A 26,039-nucleotide genomic window follows, 5' to 3' on the forward strand; every position below is an offset into this window, starting at 1 on the left:
GTGACAAGGACTCACTCTTCCTGCCCACTTCAAAAGGACATCCCAGGGTTTGGCTCAGGTGAGGACTGATCCCTCCCATGGGTGGAAAAAGCTGGTGGGACCTTCCCAGGATGCACAGGGCTTCTCAGGTTCTGGGAGCAGAGGAGATGCTGGCCTCAAGCCATGATAGCTGACATGGGGCAGATAAAAACACCTGAGGGTGTTTCTAAGTGATGGACAAGACAAAGGGAGAGGATGAGCAGACAGAAACCTGGGGTGAGGATGGAGAAGGTGCAGGCTCAGCTCTGAGCTCTGCCCCAGATGTGTGGAATGACCTCAGGCAACTGCTTTCATCTCGCTCCATCTCTGCAAAACTGGGTTAAATGCTCCTCTCTGTCCTCATTTGTTGAGATGACGAGTGGGCTGGAGCTCAGGCTGTCACCCAGCTCCTCATCAGGGCTTGTGCCAAGGCTGAGCCACTCCAGGTCCCATTTGACATGGTAGCCACCAGGCTCAGGCATCCCAACACACCACGTCCACTCACTGCACAGCTCTGGGGACAACTGAAAAAAAAAAATAATCCTGTTTCCTCTACACAAGGAGAAAGACAGAACTGATCCTGGCCTGGCTCAGCAAGGGGGGATCTGGGCAGCAAAGGGGAGCTCCTTTTCCCTTTTGCTAACAACCAACCCCCTCCTCACACCATCTCCAAGGGATGGAGAAGAAGTTAGAGCCTTTCCAGCCATGTCAGGGAGTGGGACAAGGAGCCAGGGACAGGAATGGTTGGTCCCTTTGGGTCCCAAAGCCCAAGAGTTTGCACTTGGGGGTCCACACTCACACCCCACTCCTCACCAGCCGTGCTTCACCCATCCCTATCTCCCTGCACAGGGATTCTTCCTACCATCCAGACATGGACGGGGCAGGAGGAGAGTGGCCAGGCCAGCCCCAGCTCTCCTGGACACCCTGCTGGGGCTTGTCAGGGTAAGAGGAAAGTGCAGCCCCTCTTGTCCCAAATCTCCCCTGGCTCCTGAGGAGGAGACCTGGCCTCTGAGCACAGGCTCTGGAGGGGAGGAAAAAAGGAACCTGACCCCACAGCCACAGCCCATGGATTGATGAGGATGGTTTGTGTTGACCACAGGAAATAAGAGACAGGTCCAGGCAGCCCTTCCCTGCCAGGCCACTGTCACAGCAGCACTGGGCAGAGCCACTGGGTCACAGCCCAGGGCCAAGGACACGGTGGCACCACCCAGAGAAGCAGGAGGATGTACTGGCCCCAGCACCAGCAGTGCCCACGTACACCCAGCCCTGGAGCATCCCCATTCTCCTCTCTCCAGAAAACACACCACTTGGGATGGCTGGACATCCCACTTCACAGCAAAGCCAACACCAGGCTTGGGCACAAGGGGAGCAGCACTGTCCCAGGCTGGCCCACCCCCTTACCTCCATCAGCTGTGCAGCCCCACTCAGCTGCTTTTCCTTGTCTGGAGCAAGGGAGAAGATGCTGCACCATCCCCAAATCCCAGAGAAAGTGGGAAGAAGAGCCACAGCCAGAGGGGGGGAGCACGGGCCCAACTCCCTGGGCATGTGGCCGTCCCGGGGCAGCGCCAGCGGGTTGTGCAATAACAGCCCAGCACAGCCTGGCTTTGAAATGCAAAGGCAGAAAGATCTGTTAGGTTCAGGTAGTGCTGTTGTGGTCTAAGGCAAACAAAGTGCACAATATAAATTGGCTGCAATTGCTAATCAGCCAGCAGATTCAGACCAAGCGGCATCTCGCATGTAAAGCAGATTTACCACTAATTAAATGCACAAAGAAAGATTCTTTCCAGGCATCCAAGGCTGCTCCTGCAGAGTCTGAACACCCACCCACCCACACCCAGCACCTCTGCAAAATGAGGGCTTATTTTTCTTTTTTTGGTGCACAAAGCAGCACTTTTCCACACACATGGATTGGGCTATTCCTGTGTTCCCAGCCCTGGTCCTACCAAGGACTCGGGTGGTGGCAGCACCCCAGCTCACCAAGACCCTTTTGGGTCTCCCAGGTTTCATGGCCACGTCCATCTTGGGGCATCTGGATGGGGAACACAACAATGAGACAATTTCAGCCTGTTTCCAGGGTTGGTGGAGCTGGGTGAGGTCTTGAAGGCTGTCGGGCTCTTGCAGGTTTGGGAAAAACAGCTGGTTTGAGGGAGAAGACCCAAGAGGTCCCATCTCCCATGTGTGAAAACCAAGGTCCAGCCACTTGCTGGACCATATTAGTCATTCTCATGTGGCCATTAGCCATAGGAGAAAGTCACCTGCTGGTGTGAGGGCACTGGAGATGCTCCAGGAGCCAGGGGTTGCTCTGGATCAGCACCCAGCCTGGTCGGTGTTTGCCACACACCGGAGCTGCTGCTGGGATTGGAGCCTTTTTCTTCCCGACCAGCTTCAGAGCTGACCCAGCACGAGGGTGGGAGTAGAAAAAGACCAGTCCCTCTGTGCTCTGCTCGGGAGGCTGCTGGCAACCTCACCAGGGCAGTTTGGCAGCGGGAAGCCTGGGGCCAAGGAGCAGCTCCTCGTGGCTGTCCCCAGGCGGGTTCACGAGGAGCTGCCTGCAGGACGGAGCCGCGAGCGCTGCCTTCAGAGGGTGGTGAAAGAAATCATCTGCTGCACTCACCTGAAACGACAGTGACTTCAGAGCGAGGAGGAGGTGATGGTGGTGAAGCCAGGCTGGCCTTTTCCTAGATCTTCTCCTGGTGTGGTTCTACCAGCAGAGCCCCACGTCGCCGCCTTCCCGACTGGCCAGGCAGGATGGGACCACACGGGCAGAGGCAGCACAGCCTTGCCTGCACGTGCAGAGCAGGGACCCCAGCCCTGCCCAGGAGCTCAGGGCCACGTGCACCCCAAAACCCACTGCTGCTGCCAGGGGGGTGCAGACCCCTGGTCCTTCAAGGCGCAGGGTCACCCCTGAGCATCATCAAGGCTTCAGTCTCTGTGGGTTGCAACATGAGGACATCATCACATGGGACATGGTTGGGTTGCGTGGTGGCTTTAAGCTGGCAGAGGGGAGATTGAGGTTGGACATGAGGAGGAAGTTCTTTGCTGTGAGGGTGGTGAGACCCTGGCCCAGGTTGCCCAGGGAAGCTGTGGCTGCCCCATCCCTGGCAGTGTTGAAGGGCAGGTTGGATGGGGCTTGGAGCAGCCTGGGCTGGTGGGAGGTGTCCCTGCCCATGCAGGGGTGTGGGACTGGATGATCTTTAAGGTCCCTTCCAACCCAAACCATTCCACAATTCTGTGATTACAGGAGGGTATCAGCAGCACACGCTACAAGGCCCAGAGCCATGGACAGACAGACAGACATTCCTGCTGCTTCTCAACACAGCACAGCCCCACACATGTCCTGTCCAATGAGGGGAACAATCAAATGTTATGTTGAGATAGTTATACAAATAAACTCCTAATCCAACACAGAGCAAACTCCCAAGAGGCTCCAGTCCCCAGATCTTACCTGCAGGCTGTGCCCCTTCAGCAGAGCTCACTCATGGCTCCTTCTTCCCCCACTGGGGCAGCCAAAGGAAGATGGAACACATGCCAACCAGTCCCTTCCACCTCCTCCCAGCCCACCCAGAGGCCCACAATCCATTCCTGAACACAAACCTCCCCTTTGCAACAGCAGCACAGGACCCATCCAGGACTACCCATGGACACACCAGGTAGTTTCTGAAGGCTTCTGCCAGGAGGGGGCTGAGGGCAAGGCAGCCCTTGCACAGGTGGGCAGAGGGCTCCTGGGGCTTGGTGGGATGACTACAGGAGTCATCCCACCCAGCACGGGGACAGCAAAGGGCAGGAGGGACAACTGGGCGTTTGGCAGCTGGGTTTCAGAGCCCTCTCCACCCCAGAAGACACAGGGCCCAGCCAGGCAGCAGCCAGGGCCCTGTTGCACAACTGCCAAGGGCTCGTGCTCCCCCCGCCACCACCCACATTTGGGGTGTGTTTGAGAATATCTAGATGTCGACTTTGTATCTCCTGCTCATCTCCCGGTGAAGCATTCCTGCTTGTTTACTGGTCCTCTCCCAGTCACAGGATCCCAGTCGAGCACAGGAGCCTTCATTTCCTAGGGACATCTTGCACTCATTAGGGCATGTTGTTATTGACTTACAAGGCTGCTAATTCTCAAGGTCCAATTTAGCCCTCAAAACCACTAACATGTGTGCTGGGGAGTTGCTACATCCCAGCGCTCAGCCAAGCACTGCTGCCCAAGGCAGCCCAGCCAGGCACAAAGGAAGCCCTGGTTTGAAGCCACCTTCTCCATCACCTTGGTGGGGTGGAGGTTTGGGTCCTCTCTGCAGGTGCTCAGGAGCTTTGCAGTGGCCTGACAGGAGACACAGAACCAGAGGAGCTCAGATATTCATCCTCTGCAAGCGGGAGCGAAGCTGATGAGGAGCAGCTGTGACGCCAGGGGAGACACAGTGAGGCCATGGGAACGGGGGGGCACGGGGCAGACACAGGGAGCCCCCCTCAATCAGAAGCAGAGCATGAACCTCTGGGGTGGGGGGGACAAACCCCAGCTCCTTCCCCTGAGCTCTGCACCACCAGCAGACGCTGCCTTAGGAGCAGATTCAAGTGGTTCAAGATGTTGCCTCAGCCAGGGCTGAACTGCACCGACCGACCACAGATGGGCTCCTTGTCTGGGCCCATTTTACCCATTAGGTAAAACAGGTTTGCTTAACGCCCCATCTCAGGGTATTTCTCCCTACTTCGGGTACCCGGGGAGCCAGCAGGGGAGGGGCAGGTTCCTGGATGGCCTCCCCACAGCCCCACTGCCTATATATAGTGAGCCCGAGCTCTCAACTTAAGCCCCTGGGGGCACTGACTCACCAAGAGAGGTGGATTAAAGTGGGGTGGCTGAAGCAATTCCAGCCCCCAGCTGCCTGCCCCACCCCGGCCGGGAAGCTGCAGCCCCCACAGCAGCCACCACTGAACCACACTTGAAGCAACGCCTGAACCCGCCGTGTTTACAGGCTGGGGAATGAAAGGGGAGCTGGGATCCTGTGCCCAGCCAGCCGGGAACCGCTGGCTCCGCAGGCTCCACGCCGCGATGGCTGGCTCAGATTGGATGGGAGAAGAAACTTCTTCCCTGAGAGGGTTATGGAGCCCTGGGACAGGCTGCCCAGGGAGGTGGTTGAATCACCGTCCCTGGAGGTGGTTGAAAGATGTGTAGATGCGGTGCCCAGGAACGTGGTTTAGCTCTGGACTCAGTAGAGTTGGGTTAATGGTTGGACTCCATCTTAAAGGTCTTTTCCAACCAGAATTATTTTGGGAGGGCACCAGAGGGGCTGGCAGCCCCCCCCGGAGGTGGCAGCCAGGCCAGGGGGCACCTGCAAAAGGAAAAGAGCTCTTGACTCCACAGAAGGTGGCCACAGGCCATCATTTTTTCCTTGGCCATCAAGAAGCTGAGACCTTGTCTAAAGCTAAAGAAATGGGACTGAACCTACAGCCTCTGGTCCATCATTTCTCTTCAGCTTGACAAGGTGCTGGGTCACCACTACTAAACAGTGCTCCTACCTAGAAGGGTTGGACCAGATGACCCTTGAGCTCCTTTCCAACCTGCCAGTTGATCACGGAGCTGGTACAAACCATGTCCCCACTCACCACCTTCCCTTCTTTTCCACAGATTTTGGAGGTTTGGATGTCAGGACCCTCCTTCACTGGGTGTCCATAGCCTGGTGTGGGACCAAGAGCTGGAGCCTCTCAGCATGAGGGTACTGAGGGTTGCACAGGGTGGCTGAAAGCCCTTCAGAGAGGGATGGCAAACCTGCTTCAAAGGTCTCATTTGGGGTCACCTAGAGAAGGAACAAAGATCCTGAAATCCATCCAACTCCTCAGAAGTGGTTTTGGGTGCTGAATCTGCCAGGACAGCATCTGATCCATCTCCTGTGGTCGTGCTGCTTGGACAGCCCTCACTTCCAAGCTGACCCTGTCCCAGAACACACCAGTCAAGCAAAACCCACCCAATCATCCCTGCCTTCCCAGGCAGCTCCTCGAGCAGGGCAGCCAAGGATGGCATGAGACCCCCGAGGTGTTTACACAAGGCAGGGAAGCAGGAGCCCTGCCCGGCCCTATAAACCCTCAGGCACACACAGGAGCTGCTCCAGCCACCTCAGCACAGAGGTGACAGCTCCTCCATGGGCCAGTTTGCCATGTTAACAAGTGGAGTCACGGGATTTGCATCCCGAGACCAAACTGGGATGGAAACTAGAGCTCCATGGGGAAGTGAGCAGGATGGAGGCAAGTGCCCAACGGGAAACAGCACAACATCCTTGGTGCCCAGCAGGCTCCCGTGTCCCCAAGGCATGGTGCAGATCCAGGAGGTGCTCCTGGCCTGCAGGAAGGCAGAGGGTGCTGCTTGTCTCCATGTGCTGCTGCATCCAAGCTGACCCACCCTAGCTGTAGGTGATGGACTCCATGGCTGCTCCAGGCAGCACCTCCTCGGGCAGCAAAGGGAGCAGGACCACCTTGCCTTCAGCACGCTGCACCCTGGGGACAGGCTGATGGAAACTGCTGATTCCCTTTGGGAATCATACTCCTCCAGTGCTTTGGGAAGGGCTGAGAGCCACTCTAAGAGCCCATGGCCAGGACAAAATCCCAGAAAACCCAGCCTTGGGCTCCTTGGAAAAACTGATTCTCACATCATGGCTAAAGGGGACTTGAATTCATCACCATATATTTTAAAAATGCAGATGAAGGGGAGCCTGGGCAGGACAGACATCGTGCTACAGGCAGGCTCCAGGCAACCTGTAATTAAAGGGTTTGACTAATTCTTCCCAGTTTCAGGACATCACTTAACTGCCCAGCTTTTTCCTCAGAAGAAGCTGACCTTTGCCACTGCTCTTGGAATGACTGGTCAGTCACAGGGAACATCAGACAGACCCAGCAAACCACCTGCTGATTCACACCAGGATGGGAGATATCACCACCACAGGGCTGGTGACCTTAAAGGGTGGGATGCAGCTGGGTTGAATAATCAAAAATGTCCCTTTTGGCACTGAAGATCTACACCTCACCATTGGAAAAGCAACCTCCAGAGTCTTCAGTAAGCAACAGACACCTCCAAATGCAGGAGCCCATCAACATGCAGAGGCCAAGAGGGTCACCTGCACCTTCACAGGGCCGTGAGAGATGGGAGATGGTCTTCCCAACACAGCCACCCCTGGAGAAAGCTGAACAGCAGCAAGTTGTTTTAAGGTCTTAAACCAGCAGCTGAAAAAATCCAAGCAGATCGTTTCCTACTGGACATATTTGGGAATGTATTTATTTTATATCTCGTGAAAAAAAATTCCAGGATGTAAGTGAGAAGCCAAAAAAAAAAAGGGGGGGGGGGGGAGGAGGGGGAAAGGGGAGTGGGGGGGAAAGAAAACAAACTTGAACAGGGAATGTTTTACGTGCAGTATTAAATCTCCAGCACACAATGAATCATGCAGTTCTTGGTCTAACAAGGAGGACTCCAGAAAGTCTGTAGTATGAAGGAGTCACTGGAGACTCTAAGAAATATGACAAGCTTGGTCCAAAGTGCATAAAAGGGGTTTTTTTTAGTAAAGGAAGAAGAAAAGAAGAAAAAAAATAAGGGTAAGGGGAAAAAAACCCCTACAATCCCTGGAATTAGAGTCCTACAACAGCTTCATTTGTATAATCCTCATACCCAGGAGCTGTTTTGCAGCACTCAACGAGCCCAGGAAGAGATGACAAAATGCAACCAAAGCAACTTGTATCTGAGCTTTTGTTCCCGATCCAAAGCGCGTGTTGACGGCGGGACACGCGCGGGCTGAGCTCCCAGCCAGGATGTGCCCAGGAATCGTGGAGCACAGCAGGGCTGGAGCCCAGGGAGCTGCCCAACCTGTTCCCTCGCCCCAGGCACGCTGGTGTTTACACAGACAAACATGTCTCTGGAGAGCTCCAACACCTTCACCCCGTGGTGGCGGCTCCTCGGCCTGCAGGGACAACAGGAGATTCGCTCCTGACGTTCAACCTGAATCTGCACCTTTGGTCTCCTCTCCCCTGACACTTCCCCTCTGGGGGTCCCTTCAGCACAGGGGAAGGTTTGTGCCTCTTCCCAGTCCTCGTTTCTCCAGACACTGCACCCTTTCCCTTTCTGCATCCTGCTCTAGGCTCCCCATCGTTTCTCTCTTCTATGAAATGCCAGAAATAGCCACTTAACTCTGAGGTTTGACCTTGCAGCCTCCAGCCCTGACTTCTTAGCAGAGGACAGCAGGAGGCAGAGAAATCCCTGGGGAAAGTCCAAATCCCTGGGGCTCTTCCAAAGCCCTGGCACAGCCTCTCCCCTCTCTCCCCAAGGTCAGTTTAAGCTGAGCAAAGCAGGAGCCACGTTCCACTCTTTAGGGCTGGAGATGCTACTGGATGGATGTGAAGGAAGATCCGGTGTGGTTGTGAGATGGATTTGGGTCTGGAGAGTGGACACATGCATTCAGCCACTGGCTCTCCAAGACCTAAGGTGCCCATGAGTTCCAGTGGCAATGCTAAGTGTGCATGAAGACAGAGCTGCCTCCAGCACTTGCAAAGCCAGAAGAAACCAGCACAGAGGACAGGCCACCACCACAGCAGCAGACCCAAGGCCCTTGACCATGGTTCCACCACAGCTCCCCACTGTCCTACAGAGACCTTCCTTTATCCATTACCCAACTGCAGCTCCTCCTGCCCCATGGCACAGCAATACTTTCCCCTTCCTGAGTCATGTTTATCTCCAAACCTGCCCAGACCATTGCCACCCAGCTCAGGACCTGGCTGCCTCTTTGGTCTCCAGAGCAAAACCATGGAATCTGCAACAGCAACAGGCAGCCATGCACCCTGCAGAGAGCAATCCCTGCTGCCAGGGACCACATGTGTACAAGGGGGGGGCCTCATTTCCCTTCGTGCCCTGGACAAGGAGCAGCCAAACTCCACGAGGAGCTTGGCCACACATCGACTGGCCCAAAACCTCTGGCCTCCCTTAGTCAAAAAGCAGTCAAGAGAGGAATGTCTCGCCTTGCCCAGTCCCACCAAGCTCCAACTGGAGCAATTAATCGTCAGAACATGTGGAAGGAGGAATGCACAAGTCAGCAGGCGAGAGGGGCAGGTGGAGGAGTCTCCAGGAAGGAGAGGGGAGTGGGGGAAACTGTGTTTTTTTGGTAGAACAACAAGCTGCAGGAAGCAAAAGATCAACCTGTCAGCTTGGCTCAGCCCAGCCAGCAGTCTGGCACTTCACAAGCACTGAAACACTTTGTGGTTTCGCTCCATTACCACCACGGCTGGGCCTTGCTGGGGAGCTGCTTGCTTCTCCAAGCAACTTTGATGCAGGATGGAGACAACCCCACACGGGGGAGGAGCAGAAAGCTCACCCCATGGGCATGCACCAGCACAGCAAGCTCATTCCTGGGCCTTTCATCTCCCCTAATAACGTGCTTTCTGTAGCACCTACAGAAACCTGCTAACAGCAAAGAACATGAGCTCGTCTAAAATGTGAATCCAGCTTCTCTGCATGTTAATGGCTGTGATGGAGCCCAGGAGCACAAAGGAAGGACAGTTACCCAGGCAGGAGCTGCTGGGAGACTCCCAAGCATCTGCTGTGGTTTCCAAGGGTGTCCACATCGTTTAAGATCTCCTTGCTTGGTTAGGTAGAAAATGGGAAGAATTATTGCTTGGAAAATACCCAGGGTGCTCTGCTCCAGGGAAACTCCTGGACCTTCACCATGGGAATTTCACAGAACCCCAGGCCAGTTTGGGTTGGAAGGGACCTTAAAGATCATCTAGATGCAACCCCCTGCACGGGCAGGGACACCTCCCACCAGCCCAGGTTGCTCCAAGCCCCATCCAACCTGCCCTTCAACACTGCCAGGGATGGGGCAGCCACAGCTTCTCTGGGCAACCTGCTCCTGGTCCCACCAGCCTGCTTGGTCAGCTTCAAAGAGACACATCACAGAGACTTCAGCTCCCCAGTGTCCTTCAAGAGCCACCCTGCGCCCAGAGCTGTGCTTTGTCCAGCTGAGCTGCCTTGGGGGTCAGTGAAGTTTTGAGAACGGGGTCTCCTACAGCAGCACAAACACCCGGTGATCTCCAGTGCTCTTTGCTTGTTGGATGAGGAGGGAGCTGAAAACCACCCAAAGCAGCAGGGAGAGTCCTGATGGGCACCTGTGGTCATCTCTGACCCGCACGCTCAGAAACGTGGGACAAGGGCAGCACGCGGGTGATGTGCCACAGATCCTGGAACGCGGGGACAAACCTTTCTCCATGTCAAGCCCAGAAGCACCTGCACTGTTAAAACAGGGTCAGGACAGAGCAGGGCGTTTCATTTCCTTCATTCTCTACCCCTCCAGAAGTCAAATGTCCCGGCGTCTCGGTGTTCCCCCCTCTGAACTACTAAAAGAAAGCACCAGGATGTGACAGACGCCGGGGATGGACCCCGCTTGGCCGGGGGCAGGAGCTGGACCCCCCGCTGGTGCCGGGAGCTGCCGGGCCGTTCCCTGAGCCGAGGCTGACCTCCGCAGGCCAGCGGGATCATGACAGCCCAAAGCAGGCGGGTCAGACGAGGCCCTTTCCTCACCCACACCCACCACCCGCGGGATCCAGGACCAGCCGCGTGGCCCAGCAAGGAGGGCTCCACAAGGCAGCTGCCAGCTCAGGACACAGGAGCTCCTGAGCTTGTTTCTCCTCTCCATCTATCCAATTCATCCCGGGCTTGTTCCTCTACATCTCTCCCCTTCCCTTGCTCCAGGAACTAAGTGGTTGTAAGAGGTGTGGATGCTACAGAAACGGAAGGTTCACAGCAATTTGTGATGCTGCTGGTCTAAGGGGGCTTTCCAGGGCCCTGAGGACCTCTGTTGCACAGAAGATCAAGCATTAAGCAGACCCAGGAGTCCTGATTCCCCGAGATCCACATTATCTGCTCAGAACAGATGATAAACAAGGACTGTTTGCACCTTGGCGCTGCCGCGGTGCCCGGAAGGGCTCATCCTCTCTCCTGCTTATCAGTAGGGCAGCAAACACTGAGGACTTGGTTTTCAGCTAGAAAAGAGAAACTAGATCTCATGGGTGTAGGTGATACTGGGGCTCCCTTTTCCAAGAAGGTCTGGGTGAGCAGCACCTCCACCCTGACAAAGAGCAAAGTCATCCCTGGAAGGCAACAGCAGCTCCAAAGCCTCTTGCCTTGCTGAGGTTTTCACCAACAGCTGCTGATCTGAATTCCTAGACGCAGCGTTTGCCTCCTCAAAGCCTTGGGTTTGTCTGGATGTTGGAGCCAAATCCCAGAGCTCTCCAGCATGGCAGTGGGTCAGCTTTGCTCCCCACACAGGCCACCAGCCCCCTCGGCACAGCGTGTGATGGGAAGAGCCCTGCGTGGCCGGGCCGTGGGGCAGCTCCCCCACAGAAGGGCAGTTGTGACTTGGTGGTGCTGGGGAGAACTTCAGAGCAGGAAAACCAAAAGGAGGATTCTTCAGAGACTCCTTTTAATACCTGGAGGAGGAGGGGAGAGCAAAGCAAAGCCAAAGAAACTGGCAGGACTGAGACGTTGCTGTGAGCACGTTGGCCAGATGTGACACGAGCTGCTCCACGTCTGTCCACCCCACCCCCCTGCCTTCCCTCTGAGCCCAGGCCACGCTCTGACCAAGACCTTGGGGTCTTGCTGAGCCCTGTGTTGCAGCACTGATGCTGTGACAGGTTCCCTCACAACTACCTAGCCAAAGATGTTCCACCAAGATGGCAACAACCACCTTCCTTGGTGCTCCACCAGGAGCAGCTGTGCCCCCAGCACAACGTTCAGCGTTCTGAGAGGCAGGTTTTCTCTCCCAGTGCCACTAGGGGTGGGAACTGTGGGAAGAAGCAGTGCCAGTGGGAAAACAGCCTCTGAGATGGAGAGGGCAGAGATCTTCTGACCGTTCTGCCACGATGCCACCAGCCCTCTCATGTGGGTAACTGGACTTCTTGCCCTGAGGACCCATCACTTCTTCCTGGCCTGCTGCTAGAAGGAGACTTGCTAGACTAGTGCTGTGAAGACATGAGAAAAAAAGTCTCCCATGAAAAGAATCCTTCAGGAAGGCGCCTGGCAGACAATTGGATGTACAGACACATTCTGCAGAGCCAAGTGTTTACACTCAAGTGAACTCTGTACAGATACGCTCTCCAGGCTGGGCAGAGATCAGGATCACAGCAAGGGTGTAAATAAAATTATGAGTACAACATTGATTCCAGCTTGCCCACTAACAACGCTCCCATTCACTCAAGGAAACACTCCCAGGAATCACTCCTATTTGCTGTCTGGCAATTCAGGCTGCATTTTTCTCCTCTGTTGAACCAACACTCCTGATAAAGCAGGGAGGTTTCCAGCCACTGTCTCAACGTAAAGGTACAAAGAGACCTCACCTTTCAGTGCCTGTTCCAACCAGACAGTGTGGCCAGAGTGGGGATCTTGGGGAATCAGGACTCCTGGATTCCTCCTTGGCCCTTCTGCAAACTCTGGGAGAGGGACTCCACCCTCTGCATGGCAAGAGGGGCCCAGACATGTGCCCGTGCTCCCTTGAAACGGGTGCATTTACAAGCTCAGCTCCCCACGGAGGCGATAAGATCAATCCTTGGAAGCAGCGTAACCACAGCAGGACAGGACTGCAGCTGGGCTGCTCAACCATACAGCACCTCAGCTCCACAGCCTCACCCCTGGGGTCAGGTCAGAGCTGGGGATCCCTCCTCTGGGCTGTGCTACACGATGTAGACACACGAGGGGTGGCTGACACAAGGGCACCCCAAGAGCCAGCAGCAGAGCCAGCCCTGCGCCCAGAAGCCAGTAACCTGGAGGGACCCCCAACGAAGCTGTGAAGCTCAGCTATTCTTGGGAGCCAGTCGCAACTTGCCTTGGTTTCAAGGCCTCCTCTTATCTTTTGCAGCAACTCAGGCTCATTGTGAAATCTTACCACTGGAGATGTTAACAGCCAGGATTTATGGCTTCTGTAGTTTCCCTTTAATAGCTTCAGCTGGGGAAGCGCTGGCGAAGGATGAAAGATGCTGGTACGGGAGGGATGTCAGGAGAAGACTTCAAAGACTTCCAATACATTGAGTCGCGTTATGATACTTGGGATCCTGCTCTTACAACCATCCAGCACTTTCAGGAGCCTCTCCCTCCTTAAGCACAGGCTTAACCATTTGGACCCACAGTCAAGCACCTGCGTCTCAGCTCTGGGGCAGGATTTTGCCCCGAGGAGCCCCAGTTCAGTTGCTCCCAGCAAGTTTCTCAACAACAGCACATGGCACAGCAGAATCTCTCTCTTTGCCCCAGACTTCCCCAAATCCTTCACTCCCAAAATGCTCTGGAATGCCAGCTGGCTCAGACCAGTGCAGTCGCCACTACAAAATCCAGCCTGCAGCAGGAAGTTCCATGGGAAAGCTGAGCAAGTTCTGCTGCAAGGAGTGACTGGCCACAAGGAAAGACTCGTCTGGAGAAGGACAGAGGAAGCCTGAGAATGGATCCTGCACACTCCTCTCTCTGGGTTGCTTTGCCCTGTGGGCCAGTCACACTGTGAGAAAGTTTGCTCGTGTGCATCCTTCACTGCCCACTAGCACAAAAGGATCTCAAACTAACTGAACTGGTCTGTCACACACTGCCTGCCTGGAGGGACAATCTCCATCCTGTGAGGTGCCTGCAACTCTGCAGAATTTCTCTCCTCAAGGAATGTAGCACAGAAGAATTCACCCAGTGGTCCACACTCCCTCCCATGGCAAGTTTTACCACATAACTGATTCTGGCTCGAAGTCCAGAAAGTGCTCTGAAAGGAGTTAGACCCCCTTGAAGAAATCTCACACTGAACACTTCAAATCCCCCAACCCCTGCATGGTCCCTGCAGCCAAGGAGCCTGTGCTGTTGTCTACCTGATCCTTAGGCAAATGGGTGCAGCCAAGACAAAGAGCTGACCACTGCCTTAAAAATAACATACAAGCTACAGGAGCTCCCAGTCCCTATAAGAAATATTGCCTGAGGAAATTAAAACTAAGAAGTAGCTGAAGCAACATATGCCTCCTACACCCTAATCCCAGACATACAAGCAGGAGCTGCAAAACTCTCAGGATTTTCCTCCTTTCATGGTACATCCTGGCTCGTTTGTCACAGGTGACACCACCAGCCTGCAAACAGCAGTTGAAGTCTTCCAAGTGCCCTGAACAACAAGAAGAAAAGCACAAGCTTCATCATTCAGGTTTGTTTCCAACACATCCACAGCAGGAGCCCACGGATACAGATCAATCCACCCAAGATCAAATGGAAGAATCCAGCTACAAGCCACAGCAGAGGCACGAACGCTAACGCAGCATTGTTGCCCTGGTGGAACTTCATTCTCAGAGCGCCAGAAAAGCAGATAAACACAAGTCCCTGTGACCAGCAGAGCTAGTAAAAGCCAGTTTCCTTAGGGCACATGCCCTTGTCCTCAAGCACCCCTCTCTCCTGCAGCAACCTCAGCTCCCCTCTTCACCCCAGGAGCCTCCTGACACCAGGCAAGGCAGCGATGCCGTGACTTGTCTGGAGCTACGTGCGTGCTTAGGCCAGCTCCGCTGCCAGAGAGCAAGAACCTCAGCTGAGCTCTGCCCTCCAAGGGGTCTGCATTTCCAGCTCAAAGATGACTGTCCATGATACTTTCTTCCTGAAGTATTCTCTTTGGTAGCTACAGATGGAAAGCACTACTAGAACCTTAAGGCAATTATTTCCCTTTTAAGAAAGCAAAACTGAGACGCTGCAGACGGCAACAGCTTGCCCAACAGTGACCAGAGATTAACTCACAGCCCCTAGAGTCAAGTCCAGGGAACTATTGTCTAGACCATCTTCCTTCCTCGTTAAGACTCTTCCCAACAAGAACTTCACCCCAGAACCAACCTCCAACAACTGTGTGGCTACAGAGCAATGACTTGACTTTTTGGCTGCTCACCGGGCCCAGCTCTGCTGCTTCCTGTTCAAAGGCAGTTAAAGCCTGTGATGAGTCCCAAGCCTCAGGCAGTAATTTGGTCAGGCAGAAGATCAGGGTCTTCATCTCTTGCCTGGCATCCCGTAACAGCTGCAGGAGGATCCAGGAGTTGAAGTTCTCCTTGGAAAGCTGTGTGCCTACAGCATGACAGGTACAGAGCAGCTGGGCCTGTGGGAGAAGGCTGTGCCATGTGGCGAGAGGCTGGAGCAGCTGGATCCTGCTCTGGATTCAGACCAGGAGCTGCCTGCAGCTGGGCTCCACATCCAGATTCAATAGCATCACACAGTGAAGGCTGCAGCAGGCAGTGGGGACATTGAACCACAGCAGAAACAGGAGCAGGAGCCATTAAGGATGGAAGTTACTCAGTGCTGGGAACAGGAAAGGGGAGTCAAGACAAGTCTACATGTTGGGCAAGAGTCTGGCCAACAAGCTTCCTGTTCCCACTCTTCAAACTTGATATGGAAAAGGTAAAAAATAATGGCTGTGTGCTCCTGGGTTCTGCCCCCACTCCAACCACCAACTTCTTACAAGATACTGAACAAACCCATCTCGGTCACTCACAGTTCCACTTTCCTAACGGGCAGGACTGGAACAGGAGGCTCAAAACACAGAATAGATGGAGAAGCCCCATCACCAGCCAGCTCTGCCCCTCCACACTGTCCAACCTGCTGCCTCTCACGGTGTTTCTATCAAGAGCAACTTCTCAGAACCAGCTTTTCAAATCACACAGGATTTTAAATGGTGCCATGTTCTCTACCTAGAGCTCAGCACCCTGAATGCTTTCTACCCTGCACTCAGCCAATGCACAGAGGCCATTTTAAAGAGCATAATCTTCAATCTCATTAAGAGGAAGAATATCACTTTAATCAGACTCCTAAAATAAGAATTCCATGTGCAAACTGACAAAGTCATTCTCCTAGGTCCTGCCAAGCCCTTTGCCATAGGCAAAGGAGTTGAGACGTCCCTTAGCATCAGTTTTGTTTGTTTATTTATAAAGTCCACGTTTGATCTTTGTTTAGCAACTGTTTTCATCTCTCTGTCCAGTGGTAAGAACACAGCAGTTCTTCTCTTGAGTCAAAGAATCATGAGTTCTCTTTTTCCAGCTCTGGAAACCATCCAGCATCAGCTTTGAGAGCTCATCAGAAATGCAGCAAGACCAAGTGTGGTAGGATCTGCAGGGAGAAGGTTTGCTTACCTCCAGACTTTTCTTTTCTCACACACGGTTAAAAGCCAGGCTCTTTAAAGTCACCATAAGTGAATAGTTTTCAGAAATTACCTCCTGAATCTTGACCAATCTACCTCCCCCGACCTCTGGTTACTTCTGAACACTCCAATCACGACCCCAGGTTGCTCACCCACCACACACTTCTGGCAGTCTTGGAAAAACACTAACCCAGACTGAAGAGCTATTATTGCCAGTATTGCTGCATTTATTTATTTTTTTTTTTCATTAGAGACTATAAACTGCTTTCAGTCTCACCACCACTCTGCCTACTGACTTCAGGAGACCACCACAAAACCAGGCTTTTGGGTGTGACCAATTCATCGGTCCAAGGTGAATCTTGCTTTTGCAGGATGAGTTCCATGAGGAAAGTGAAGCCCTGGAGCAGCAGCTCCTAAACATTTTTTACTAAAAGGTCACTCATCTTCTCATGGACCATTCACCCTCTGTTCTAACTATCCCCTCCTTCATACAAACCCATCGAAGGTTCTTCTTGGCCTCCTGGATCACCTGTGATCCACTGAGAGGAGCTTGGGAACAATTACAGGTAAGCATATTCTTGATTAATGAGTCACTACATTCACCCTTTCTCCTGGAGACTTTCAGAGACAGCAAAAATGTTTAGACATTCAGCTCATCCTCAGCTTTCATTGTAATGAGTGTCCAAAAAGCCCTCAGGCAACCAAGTCAGATGAGTTCCTTTTCCATCCCACTGAATACAAAGGTTTGTCCAGGTTTCTTTTTCCTTCCATAAAAACCTTGACTACCCTCTGACAAATTGGTTTATTCCTACACCAGCCAGTACTCAATGGAGACACTTGCAGGGTCTCCTCAGCCTTTCAATTGCTGCATTTTGCTGTTTATAGGAAAACTTGAGTTGAGGAAGTAATTAAAAAATTATTCCTGGAATTTCCACAGCACAAGAAATACTACTGGAGCTTTTGGCAACTAGTATTTCTTAGCCTCTTCACAAGAAAAAAAATCTGGAGCTCAGATAAAGTGTGTTAATTGCTAAAGGAATTAATCAGATCAATCTTCTGAAATGTCTGCAATAGCCCTGTGTAAAAATTAGAAATAATGTTACCAAATGTTCCAAGTATTTCTTAGTGAAACATCACAAAAATAAGGCAATGAGCATCTAAAATAGTATTTCCAAACAAGGTGCAAATACTTTCAGGTTGGTGCCATTAAAAGCAACTCTCAAGGTGAACCAGTGACCCAGATATTCCCCCTGCTTGGAACCAGAGACTGGCAACAATTCCCAGCACTCTCAGGCTGCCTTGGAATAGAGCAGAGTACAAATGGAAAGAAAATCATCACTTAAATATACCTGGGTGAGGTGAACAGATACCAACCCCTTTCACAACTACTGCTTATCACACTTGGGGCTCTCCAGATCCTGAACCACTGGAGTTCATTACAAACCCCTAGACTAATTCCCCTTGGGAACATGGCAGTAGTTTTGGAGATGTTAAGCCATGAAACCTGGATTCAGGCCAAGTTCCAAGTTACTTGGATCAGAGCTGTCCCTGAGAATAGGGAGAATGCAGTGGTCACAAGAAGGATGAACCATTCAGCCTCACCTAGCTCCCCTCAAGCTCCTAAATTCTCTCCATGGGTCCTTGTCAGCATCTACACAGAACTGTTTGAGAGTGGGCTCCACAACTTCTACTGAAACCAAAATCCAGCTGTTTCTTGCTAGGACATCCAGGAGGAACCTTCCCCACCAGCCTGGGCAGTCACCTGAGGTGTCTTAAAACCAAAATCTAGCAAAAAATAAAAAGGTTATTAGCTAGTTCAAAGTAGCTTTTGCAGCAAATCAGAATTATACAAAATACTAAGATGACTGCAGCTCAGTAACATTCCTTCCCAGTCTGCTCTATTACCTTCTGGTCCACCCTGTTGCATTTCATGAAGTATGTGACCAAATTCATACAAGAAACTGCAAATCTCATTCCAAAACCCACCTCTGATCACAGACCTTGCAGTTAATAAAACAGGACAGTAACACAGGCATGTGTGCAGTCCTGCCATGGGTTTAATTGCTGGATGTTCTGTTCCTTTCCTGCACACATTCATGGTAGCCCAGATTACAGGCTCCAGGAATGTCTTCTGGATTCCATATATTTCCTTTCAAGAAGTAGAATCAGCTCCCAAATGCACCTCAAACACTCACAAGATTGACTGATAACACTTAGGAAGTTTGGAATAAAACTTCCACTAGTGGCTGGTGGTCTTTGCTGTGAAGATCTAGTACCTGGTGAACATGCTCAAATTAAAAGCAAGGCTGTATGGTGAGACATATTTGAAAGGAAAAGACAGTGAGGAAACAGCTGAAAACCAGAATAAGAGCACTAAGCCTGAAATCCATTAATTCTGTGGACAGAATCAATCCAGTTTCAACTCCTGAAATGGCTGCTTCATGGATTATCTGGGTGGAAACACCTTGAACCAAACATGAAATATTTTTTGGTGCCAATTCTCACAGTTTCACTCTGAACACCTACTATCCCACTGAAAACAAGCTAGCAAAATGTATGTTCTTAAGAGTTTACACATAAAATCTGAAAGAACAACCCCACTTTCCATAATTACTGTAAGAGAATTCAGTATTTCTCAACTTGTTCTTAACTTCAAGAAAGTTCTTAACCTTCAGGGGCACAAAAGCTGATTATAATGTTAGAATCAACATGTATTCTGCCTTAAATCACATCACCACTGAAAAAAAAAAAACCACACAGAATGTCAAAAATTGAGACTATAATTACCACAAAGGTTTGCTCTGTAGTTCAGCACACACCAGTCAAGCCATAGTTTACACCTCTGAGAAGTGTTGTCTTCAGAAATGAGAGAAAGATCTGCTTGGTAGTGAAAATATAATTTTATTTTTAACAATAGCTGCCAGCAGTATACTGGTATATCTGTAAAAGATGTTCCAGAGAGTGAAAGACATAAGCAAACTACAATAAATTGTATCAACTCTTCAAGTATTTCTGCAAACAATGCTCCAATTCTTGATGTCCTGTCTTGGGAGTCTCAACACCTTAATTCTCCTCCACAATTATCCCATCCCCCTCCCCCCTACCCCCTCCAGAAACAAAATGTAATAGTTGGTGGCACAGGTTCTGAGGCAGCTCAAATATTTTTTTTCACTTGGGATAAAAAAAGCCTTCTTCTGAAAATATTCAGTGGATGGGTTCAGAGAGCACTCAAGAGTGGCAGAGAGTGGAAAAAAAAGAGTTGACTGCACTTAGCCACTTTTTGTTCTCCACTGAGATAGGCATCAGTGGGTTTGGCTCGAGCAGCTTCAATTTATTCATGTCTGTGTTCCTTTGATACAAAATGCTAATTTGCTCCTTTAGCATAAAAACTTGATTAGATCTTTCTTCTTATCAGAGAACTGCACACAGCTCTCAATCAGTTTAGACATGCCCACTGTGGAAAAAACACCAATTTTATGGGAAAATACAAGCTACAGGGCTGTGAGTGTCTGTGTGGGACAGTTCCACAGGGCAGCAGGGAACAGGGGATGGACAGGAAAGCTCTGGAGTGCATGAAATGGTTTCAAAACTCACATGCCTCTTGTTCAACAGGCAGCTCTTACACATAAGGAACCTCTTCAAGAAGGAAAGCTTTGTTAAGGATTAAAAAAAATAATCATGCACATAGTATAATCTGTTCTCCCACACAAAAACAGGGTGAAGATGATGGATTTTCTTTTTATGTTCAGGAAATACACAAGTCACCTGTTTTAATGGGAATTTAAGCATATTTCAGCTTGAGAATAAAGTAAGTTATTCAGCATGCTAATACATGCAACCAACTTGCAAACTGGAATGCCTACTTGAAAGGGTAGCTGCTGTTTTTAAATTGTAGAAGGGGCTAGAAGCATCATTTTAAATTTAAACAGGGGGTAGATTAATTGCTGTTTGATGAAATTAAAAATGCATTTAAAGATCAGATTGTAAACAAGTTGACAGAAGTCAAGAATTTACATAGTTATGAAAGGGCTTTTTTTAATTAATGTGGAGCTGGTGATTGGGGCCAGATGAAAGTGCTCTACCCACAGCAGAGGCAAAGCCTTTGACACACCACCCCAGCTCCACGCTGCTGGGTTGGAGGGATCACCTACTGAGGTGAAAGCTGCTCACTCACCAGCAGATTCCTGAAGGCAGCAGGAGGCTGGCCAGCTTCTGCCACCACCAAACTGTGCAACAGGAAGCCTAGAACTCCTTCCAGCCAGGACAGTTAACAGCTCTCCTACAGGAACAGCCTCAGGAATTGCTATCCTGGTCCTCATCTGAATGACACCTACAAGGGAAAAGGCTCTGACCTTGTACTGAGATAAGAAATACACGAGTTACAGCAGGAGCTTTAACTTTGCTTACAAGCTTTCAGACACAATCATTAAAATGCTTAGTGCTGAAGATAATGTATTACAATGGTTTGAAGATTGCCTAAAAAAGTAGAGGGAATATATTACCTCTGAAAGACAACAAGCCTGGTGTCTAGCAAGGTGTTTGTGTGCATGGACATGCAGACAATGTGCAGAGGAGAAAACTGCATGGGGGTGTTTTCCTGCCCATCTCTGGTGCCCTGCAGTGAGCACACCAGGGCTCATCTGCTTTTAAAAGGAGTGAGGCCCCATCACTGCCACCTCAGACAACCTCCAAGGGCCATCCCGATCTAAGTCTTGGAGTTAAAACTTAACAAAGCTATGCTCATCATCACCCTGCTCCCTACACTGTTCCTAAAGGGCTAACTACAATGGCAAACAGCACCAAACCAATGAGGGGTTTGTTGGTTTTACCCTACATGTCATCAAAAATATCATTAACAAAAAAGGAAGCCATTCCTTTTTCTAGCTGTCACTTTGTAGCAAAGACTGAAACCCTACAGGATTATGGTGGCTGAGAAACTTTATTCAGGATGAGAAGGTGACATTAAAACACAAGTCATTAAAAGGCTACAATTCAGTTTTTCCTAACCAGGTTGCTCTGAAATTTTCTTTCTGTGCCTAAACACCCCTGCAAGAAATAGTAATAGGGTCTAATCTGTATCTATGGTTGTCTTCAAATGACATGTAACAGGATTGCAAACTGCTTTAATATTGGATTTCTAGCTCCAAAAGACAAGGCACCACAAGCCATGTATACAAATATGGATCTTGTCCTCTACCTCAAACTAACTTCATGGGTATATGAAGTAGCAAAAGCAGGATGCTTAGAAAAGTCAGGCTGGTTTTCATAAAGCCAGTGCTTACCAAAAAAATTAGTGTATAAAAGTGTTTATGTGAGCATTTCCATGTTATTGCAGAATGTTAAATATTCCAAGAACAACCTACCAGGAATAGCACGTTCCAGCTTCTAAAATCAGTTAAATATAAAAGTATCTTTACAAAAAAATAGGCATATAAGTCTAGCATTCTTTGGAGTCGTTTATGATGGTCTTTTAAAAATAACCTAGCAGTTTATTTCATGCATCAAAACCATTACTTTTAAACAAGAAAACTATTCCCCAGCTTAGAAATATTTGAAAATTGCTATTAAAAAAATTGTAGTGCTATTCCTCAGTGTTGCTGTAGAAAGATTATGTATAGTAGTGCAATGATTATGATGATGCAAAATTGCAGTCCAGGTGCACAGACAAGAAATCAGGATAAATTCAATGTAAAGGACTGGATTTCATGCACCATTTATTTACAAGATCAATTAATAGATTTCCTTCCAAGGAAAAAAAAAAAGCATACTATAATTTAAGGCAAATGTTATCTTTAAAGGTCACTTTAGCTTTCTTCAGGAAAAAAATAGCTTAAAAAAGTTCCCAGAAACTCCCACTTTAACAGCTTGCATGGCTAATCATTGCACTGCTATTCACCAGTACAGGAGCTATTTACCAAGGAGGACACTCATGTTTACAGGTACTTTTGTTTATGACAGCACAGGTTTTGTCAGTAAATAACACCAGAAAGACCTATACAAAATAAAGGCTCTGAACTACCAAGAAAAAAAAAAAAGCCACTTGCAATTGTCAAGGTGAACAGATGGCAATTCTTCTGGTTTCCTGATGGTAAAGGGCATCCTGACCATTATTCATTTGCTGCAACTCAGAATTTGGGAACAATCTAGACTGCACATTTCTTTTTAAAATTGTGTTTGTTGTTTTTTTTTATCTCACCAAGCTCCTGAAGACACAACCAAATACTAACCCTGAACTGCCAGCTTTCTGCTACAGCACTCAAGCCTAGATTCAAACTTCCCTGATATCTGAGGTCATTTAAATCCAAGTTTCACACCTGAGTGCATTCTCAACCACTGCTGTTATTTAAAAAAAAAAAACAAGAGAAATTTCTGAAAAACATTGCCAAATATTCTGCAAATGGCTCTTTTGGATAATAAGTTCCCTTCTCTATGTAAATAGGATAGACATGCAGGTACAGTTCAGTGTGTCACAGATAATGACAATTGTGTCTAGATCTTCTGGAAAAGCAATAAATCCCAAAATACATAAATATTCCTTGTACCACATAGCAAGACAGTATCTGAAACCAATTTGTATCCAGGGACAAAATGTTTGCAAAGAAAAGTAGCAGGGGCAAGATAACCCTTCATACTGAAGAATCCAGAGTTACCCCAGTGCAATATTAACATAACTGTGTTAATAGTATTCAAACTTGCTGTGAAAGGAGGTAAGGAAAAACAAGCCTATAATTAAGTCTGCAAACTTTAGGTAATTACTGTACCTGGTCTATCCACCAGAACTTTGAATAACTGCAAGTTCATGCAAAAAAAAATCGCTATCTTATATGAAAAGAGCAGTCTGTTAGAAGCATTGTTATGGAATATGCAAGAAGTCATGTCTTTTGCAAGTGCTGGTTACTTGGTGAGTCTCTTGGCTACATCACTGTAGGCTATTTCAATTTCTTTGTCTCCAGGACAGGTGTTGGTGAACTCATCCCTGCTGTAAGCATTTGTCAGGTACCTCCAGATCCCTGTCATTTCCTTGGGGATCTCAAAGTTGCGGTATTTTTTGGCCACCACCTAGAAGAAAAGAGCAATTTACGTCCTTCAACTGGAAGCACCTTTCCACCCCATGTCACTCTCTCCCTTAAGCTGTCCTTCCAACACCTACACTCCAAGTGGAACTCCTGAAGTCAGGAGAACCTGCCCCTCTGGGATATGCCCGGACCTGGCAGCACCCGGCCTCACCCAGCGCTCCCGGCCTCACCAGGGAGCCCTCCTGCACCCAGGCAGAAACTTAATCTGTGGCTCCATCTGCAGTACAAAACTGACAAAGATCACTGGAGACAGTGCAAAGAAATCAAACCACCATTGTATGGGCACATCTGCACTCCTCTGGTTACCCCAGGCCACCTTTTTCTAGACTGTAGAATTTTTTTTTCAGGACAATCCTTGTATTTCACACTCTGTCATTTACTCTGTTGCCAACAGGGCCATTTTCTCCACAGCTGTGAGAAGACATCCTGGAGCACTAACTGCTCACATGATGTTCACTTTCCTTCTTCTACCTCATTCTAGAAGCATTGCAACTTCTTCCTGTGACCACACTGGTCAGTGCAGTGAAATGGGTTTTGGCTTGTGCCATGTTATCATCTGCCACCCAACCTGTCTCCTGGTTGGCACTCAACTGCTCTGTCCCTAAAAACCCTTGTGAACTACCCAGTTTAAGAGGGACAGGGATTTCCTAGAGAGAGTCCAATGGAGGCTACGAGAGTCTGGAACATCTGTCTGATGAGGAAAGGCTGAGAGACCTGAGGTTCTTTAGTCTAGAGAAGAGAAGACTGAGAGGGGATCTTACGAATGAATTATCTGAAGGGTGAGTGGCAAGAAGAAGGGGCCAGTCTCTTTTCAGTGGTGCCCTGTGATGGGACATGGGGCAATGGACACAAATTGGAGAACAGGAAGTTCCACCTCAACATGAGGAGAAACTTCTTTACTGTGAGGGTAACAGAGCCCTGGGACAGGCTGCCCAGAGAAGTTGGGGAGTCTCCCTCTCTGGAGACTTTCAAGGCCCATCTGGACACATTTCTGTGTGATCTGCCCCAGGTGGTCCTGCTCTGGCAGGGGGCTGGACTTGATGATCTTCAGAAGTCCCTTCTAACCCCCACCAATTCTATGAAATCTTATGTAATCTCATGTCCTGTAATACTATAGTTAAACTTACGGGGGAGCTTACAAATGGTTGAAATTAGCTGGACTCTGGAATGTCACCAACCATCAGCATTTTGTGTCCTTCATTGTGTCCTCAAACACAAGCCCCTCACCTTGACAATATGCAGCTTGGGGAGCAGGTTGCAGTCTGCTAATGTCATCTCATTGCCATCCAAGAACTTGCGGGTAGAAACCGTGACATCCTCCATGCTGTTTTCATCTATCTCATCAGGGAGAGGAGAGTTCAGATACTCATCCAGTTTCTGAAGGGTTTTCAAGAGGCCACGTTCTAAGGCTACAGAGGAAGGAACAGTTTTAAGAACAACAACCACCAAAAAAAAAAACCAACAACAAACACAACAACAACCAACTGCAACACAGAAATTTCAAAGCAATTTATCATTTACAACATTGGTATTAGCACCAGACCTAAAAGCAACACCCACATCACTGCACTGCCCATAACAGGCCACAAGGATTTTTAACCTTTGCACAATTTTCTGTGGCAAAACTACTGCTGGACCTGCCTTTGTGGTCTTTAGTACCACTGGAATTGAACAGGAATCCCTTGAAATATCACACAGATGCAGGTTATTTAAAAGCTGGTTTATACAGGAGTTTGCACTAATTTAAAACACTCTAAGACCATCCACAAGTGTTTATTTTTGGTTTTAAAAGTGGCTTATGTCAGTTTCTTAAGATTAGCTTAAACTAATTAGAAACAAGCTATGGGAGGGTTTATGTTCATTTAAACATAATCTGTTTAATGTCACACGCTCAGCCAAGAGCCAGGATGGAACACGTGGACTGCCCAGGAGGTGCTTGGAGCAGCAGAGGGCAGCACACCCCACAAAATCACTGGTGCTTCCTCAGCTGTTCACAAATATTTTGCACCTCTCCATTTGAAATGCAGCAGCAAGGCATTCTGCTCCCCTGGATCAAGTTTTCCCTCCAAGTACAATGAAGACAAAAGATTTGTACTGAGCTATTTAAAGGTTTAATCGTGGAGTCTTTATGTCTTCTTCAACTCTCATCTTCCATCTACCACACTCACTCCACACAGAAAGGTCTTAATCCTTTAAAGACAGTGACCCGAACCAGGCTGAACTCAGAACTCTGAATGGGAGCCCCCCAATCCTAAAAAAAAGGTCAAATATCAAGTGTACAAAAAGACCTCACAGCAAATGCACAAAAACTCAAGCACTGACAGAAACTCCGCATGGAATTTGGTTCTGGGTGTTCAAGTAATTTCAAGTAATTTGAAGTGGTTTTTGAGTGGCTGCTGCCTAGAGAAGTTCCAATGCCAGGGATGTTTCCAAGCCATGCATGCCCTACTAAAATTCTCATTAAACACTAACTGAAGCTCTCTTTTCAAGTGCTGAAATCCTTCTCTCTGACCATTAACTTTAAACCACAGGTTTATCTCATGAGACCCCCCCTTCAGCATCAGCACCCAGCAAAATCCATCAGGGAGACACTCCAGAGTAAAGCTGCTCTGGAGAACAACACGTGCACAGCTGTCCCCCCCAGGTCACCCACCTTCATTAGCTTCTGGTCTAGAATTTTTGATGAATGCAGAAAATTTGGCAAATATATCCATTCCAGCAGTGTTTGATTCTGGATGCTTTGGTGAAAGTTTTAGGTACCTAAAAAGCAGAAAGGAGCAGATCTACAGCACATTTAGCAGAACGATGCTCAGCATGT

General features: G+C 49.4%; 1 protein-coding gene across 1 annotated transcript in view; it reads right to left on the reverse strand.

Annotated features, from left to right (window-relative positions):
• Window positions 1–19,026: 19,026 nt before the first annotated feature.
• CLIC4 (chloride intracellular channel 4) overlaps window positions 19,027–26,039 on the reverse strand; it is a 31,529-nt gene continuing 24,516 nt past the window's right edge. The window contains exons 4-6 of the mRNA XM_051638160.1: window positions 25,875–25,981; window positions 24,449–24,630; window positions 19,027–23,204 (exon numbers count right to left, since the gene is read on the reverse strand). Coding sequence (XP_051494120.1) covers window positions 23,040–23,204; window positions 24,449–24,630; window positions 25,875–25,981 — 454 coding nt within the window. The 3' untranslated portion in view covers window positions 19,027–23,039. The remainder of the gene's footprint in view (window positions 23,205–24,448; window positions 24,631–25,874; window positions 25,982–26,039) is intronic.

Source organism: Apus apus, chromosome 21 (genome assembly GCF_020740795.1).
Source record: "Apus apus isolate bApuApu2 chromosome 21, bApuApu2.pri.cur, whole genome shotgun sequence".
NCBI classification, from domain to species: Eukaryota; Metazoa; Chordata; class Aves; order Apodiformes; family Apodidae; genus Apus; species Apus apus.